Raw genomic sequence first — 4,705 nt, 5'->3', positions numbered from 1 at the left:
GAAGGGGTCGGTTGGCAGTTGATTGTTGGGATTGGTATGCTGCGAGGGCGACAGCGATGCGCTGGTCGATGTCTGCTTGAGTGAACGTTGCCATAGGGACTTCAACCGGTGCGTTGGTTGGTGCAGGTGGAGCTGGTGGTAGTTCTGGAGCCTCGATGGGAACGTACTGAACGTCCGGGAGCTCGAACGGTTGTTCGTTAACAGGTGACTGTAGGTTCTCTGTTGTTTGTGCTGGTTCAACGTTGATTCGTAGAATGGCGAATACGTCTTCTGGGTGAGCGGGAGGGTGTCTCTGGTAATAGCTGACAAGCTGTTGATGGGCGACGATCTGCGGGTTGGAACCTTCTGCGCGAACCCAGGAGCCGCCTCGAGGATAGATGGGAGTCCTTCTTGTGGTGGTGACGAAGCAACGGTCTGCTCGGTCGTACTGGAGAAGGGGAGATCCTGCGAGGGCTGGTAGTCCCAAGGGAACCGGGTTTACTGCGTTGTTCGACGTGATGGTGGATGAGTTGTTCGACTAGGTGAAACTAGGAACGTAGCTTAGAAAGTTCGACCTTTTGATACAACGGTCTACACTCCTATATTGATGCCTGACTCGTAGACGACGAGCGAGGACTTATGGACAGTGCGTCGTCCTGAAGATCGAGCGAGGGAGTCGAGAATGACCACTACCCCAAGCGAAGAGGAGCAGAGACTTGGATGAATAACCAGGTCGAACTTAGGGTTCGACCGATTAATGGTACAACTACTTATACAAGTACCGACTGCGCACGGACCATCGTGTCTATGTGGTCGTGTTAGTGAAGAAAGAAACGTAGTGGTACGATACCAGGCACGAAGTGCGCACGGACCCCATTATGTAAGCTACATAATGTTCAACCTGCGGGTGAGCGCTAAGACAGGCGCCAGTATGGGCGCTAGTAGTACAAGGAATAGAACGGAAAGACAAATGTTTCACTCGAAGACCGCTGGCAAGACTAACCACCATGCTCTCATCTACATCAACCAGGCCGTTCGCGTTGACCTCACATGGGCTGCACGACACATTGCGACCTCGACAGGCATTCATTTTTTCGGGCAAGAAGAGTGGACGGCTGCCGACCTTCGTTTCTCACAGCTAAATGAGGAGATTGCATATGTTGACGCCTCTGGCGTCGGCTTGGGTCTCTTCTTTCCTTGGCTCAATCTGGGGTACTACTGCGAACGCTCGGGTAGTGCCCCCCTGGAGACAATTTTCTTCTTTGAAGGGCTTGCCACTTGCGCTGCGATACACACTGCTGCGACCCATTTACGGCAGTGTGGGGCTGCCGGTCCCAAGCGTGTGGCCGTTTTTACTGACAACTCCAACACAGTCGGAATTTTCAACTCACTGCGGGCAACACCAGGTTATAATACCTTGCTGAAGTCTGCTGTCGATGTCCGCCTCCATTTTGACATCGACGTCCGCGTTCACCACATTTCCGGCTCCGACAATCGTGTTGCTGATGCCATCTCTCGCCGTCAGTTCACTGCCGCCCTTGCTCTCATGCCTGGGCTCCGAATTCTTCCGTTTACACCCCCTCGGGATGCGTTGGGGGCGCCCACGTTATGACCCTTGATCTGCATCGTCCGCGACAACCCTCGCCGTTGCCGTGGACCATGGAGCGCCTCATACACGAGCACTCCATTGCTTTGGGACACGCCCTCGACATTTCCACACGGCACACCTACTCTTCAGCCCTAAATTCTTACATCACATTTTGTCGCGCGCACTTCTTGCCTCTTGACCCCACAAAAGACACCCTGAGTTTATATACTGTTTACATGTGCGCACACATCAAGCCCTCCTCGGTGGACAATTACTTGTCAGGTATCTGCAGCGAACTCGAAACCTTTTTCCCCCTGGTGCGCGGCGCGCGGAAGTCTCGTCTGGTCACCCGCACCCTTCGCGGCTGCAAGCGACTGCAGGGTGCTGCGATCGCCCGTAAACGCGCCCTGACGTGCGAGGACGTACACTCCGTGTGCAGTGCCCTCTCCCCGTCCCCATGCTATGACGACAGCCTCTTTCTTGCGCAACTCCTCACTGGTTTCCACGCGCTCATGCGCCTCGGGGAGCTCGTTTGGCCTGACTCCGTGCGTCTCCGCAGACATCATAAACTCACGCTGCGCACCACTGTGGTATGCGCTGGTGAGCTGCAGTACAGCTTCTTGCTTCCCGCACACAAAGCCGATCCATTCTTTGACGGCAGTCGCATCCTGGTCACACGCGACCTGGCACTGCCGGGGACCGTGGCGGCTTTCACTCGATATCTCGCTCTGCGCGATGCCCGCTTCGCGCTCCGCGCTGAGTTGTGGATCTGCCACGACGGCAGCCTCCCGACCCGGTCCTGGTTCCTGCGCCGCCTGCAGACTTTTTTTCCCGACAACGTCGCGGGGCACAGCCTGCGCTCCGGCGGTGCCACTGCCCTAGCCGAGTGCGGCACTCCACCTGACCTCATTCAGGCGGCCGGTCGCTGGTCCTCCAATGCTTTTCGGGCCTACATCCGGCGCCACCCCGTTCTCCTCGCGGTACTGCTCTTCGCGCGCGGCCCCGCTGCTGCGCCCTAGATCTCTCTGGCAGCAGTACCGCATGCTCTTGCTCCGTCTCTTGCGAGATGTCACGTAGACTATCCAGAAGTAAATCATTCAGTAGGAGGCTAAGCGGCGGAACTCTATAACACGCATACCGAATGAGTGCCTCCTTCAGCCGTTCGTTCTGTTTCTCAAGTTGGATGTAAGCCAACGACTGCTTTACCGGAGTTTCAGTGACTTCTTCGGCCCTCTCTGCGTGAGAACATTAGTCCTGTGCCACATCATGTACATGGTATACTTACCTCCTCCTTCCTTGAGCACTTGTAGCTCAACTTCAACGATGGCCAAATTCTCCTTGACTTCTTCCAACTCCGCTTCCGCCATTTCCGCGCGTTCTTCGGCCATTTCTTTGTCTAACATGGCCATCTCAAGCTGTTCCTGCGCATCGACAATACGGCTTTCGGCCATCTGAGCAAGCTGCTGCGCGTCAGCTAGCTCACGTCGGGTAGTGATCAGCTCTGTCTGCTGTGAGCTTAGCTTCGCCTGGAGCTTCGGACGCAGCGCAACAAATGATTCCGCTTCGGAAAGACGCGTCTCAAGCTCTCGGACATGACGAGCATCATCCGCACGCTTTGCTTCAAGTACACGTATTTTGGCACGGAGCTCCTGTACCTCCTGGTCGTCTTGTGCGCGCTGAGATGTCGTCAGAGACAGTACTCGGTGGAATCGGGCAACCTACCACGGGTGTACTTGGTCGTGAAGGCTCCTGCGGAACAATTGGAGACGAAGGCTCGGGTTCAAGTTCAGGCTCCGGATCCCGCAATGGTTCTGAAACCCGTCGCAGTGTAGATGGCTGGGTGGTTTGATGAGCTACAATTAAGACAGTCTCGCGTAACAGGTTAACGGGGACTGACGGCAAGTACAGGCTGGGGCTCCAGTGAGATTGTCTTCACCTGACTGGGCCGCACAAACACACCGTAGTTCGGCTTGCAAGTGAAGTATTTGATGCCTTGCACTGTTCCGTCGTTCTTCCCGTTGGCTTCCAAAAGCTCAATACCAACCCATCTTCCAGCAGAGAACGAGGTGCCACCGCAGAAGCGAACCAAACCTCGACCAGCTGGGACTTCAACAAGTGCACCAAGGGGTGGTTCTGCTGGTGCCATAGTTACACCGTGTCGGTTTAACAGCTAAGTCCATACAACGAGGACTTAAAGGGCCACGCCCTCAAGTCAAGGGCACGCAGGTAGTGCCCGGTGGGATGAATGCACAAGAATCACTCCTTCAAGACGTGTCCTTGAATGAGAGGCCTCAGAGTCTCAACGCAGGTTGAGCAAACAGGGAGCGTAAGGTGCCAGAGAGGGTGAATACAGCGAGCACCAATACCAGACTGAAGGAGAGATGGAATACCGCCAATCTCCGGCAACAGGACGCGTTTCACAGTGTCCAGCACGTGACTGACGCGATCGAAAGCCTGTTGACATGATCATAAAGTCGAGTTCGACGGAAACAAAGTGCTCGAAGCGCAATCATTATGCATTTGATGGCAAGTACTATGTTTCATTACTGGATCTCCTTGATGCCATTGTTGGGGCTACTCTTATAATGCATCTCTCCGTTTTTCCGAGGCCTCGATCCGAATTGCTAAGCAGCTAGCTTGCTTCTAATCCTTTCGACCATCTTTCATATTGATCTGTTACAACGCGTATTTTTTCACCGCTTCTCCGTGCAACCGCGAACCAAACTCTATCAACGAGAATCGCAAAGGTGGTTCGGATGGATTAACGATCACCTCTGTAGCCTTGGACTCTCCGAGAAGATTACCGTCAAGATGCTTGTGGACTTGGGCAACGTGCAGGTGATGCGGCGTAGGCAGGGCGAAGTCTAGTCCAGAGCACGTTCGAACCTATGAGAAGTTCGGTCTGCGACCTTCTTGTATCAACCAGTACAACCTGGTGCGAATCGTCAAATGGTTGCATCGTACATGCTAATTGAAAGATGGATTACTTTGTTACTGCACTCAGGATTGATCTCCATGCGCATAGCTGGTGTCCCTGTGAGTCCATTACTATGGATCTATCGGTTCCGTAACATACGTGAGTCCAAACCAGATCTTCCCGACCACCGACCACGGGATTGTGGAATGGGGGGCCAACGA

At 54.3% G+C, this 4,705-nt stretch overlaps 2 protein-coding genes across 2 annotated transcripts; one reads left to right on the top strand and one right to left on the bottom strand.

Annotated features, from left to right (window-relative positions):
• Window positions 1-1,159: 1,159 nt before the first annotated feature.
• Window positions 1,160-1,579, top strand: POSPLADRAFT_1076732 (hypothetical protein; the record flags this gene model as incomplete). Its single annotated transcript, XM_024482943.1, has 1 exon — window positions 1,160-1,579. A coding segment is annotated over one exon (420 nt), but the record flags the coding sequence as incomplete, so codon positions are not given.
• A 266-nt stretch (window positions 1,580-1,845) lies between these two features.
• POSPLADRAFT_1129757 (hypothetical protein) lies at window positions 1,846-3,713 on the bottom strand (the record flags this gene model as incomplete). Its single annotated transcript, XM_024483876.1, has 6 exons — window positions 1,846-2,445; window positions 2,473-2,623; window positions 2,706-2,802; window positions 2,853-3,243; window positions 3,290-3,420; window positions 3,527-3,713. The coding sequence occupies 6 exons, from the start codon at window positions 3,711-3,713 to the stop codon at window positions 1,846-1,848; spliced, it is 1,557 nt and encodes a 518-aa protein (XP_024344006.1).
• Between the last annotated feature and the right edge of the window lie 992 nt (window positions 3,714-4,705).

Source organism: Postia placenta, assembly GCF_002117355.1.
Source record: "Postia placenta MAD-698-R-SB12 unplaced genomic scaffold POSPLAscaffold_1, whole genome shotgun sequence".
NCBI lineage: Eukaryota > Fungi > Basidiomycota > Agaricomycetes > Polyporales > Adustoporiaceae > Rhodonia > Rhodonia placenta.
This window is presented reverse-complemented; position numbering and strand designations above follow the sequence as displayed.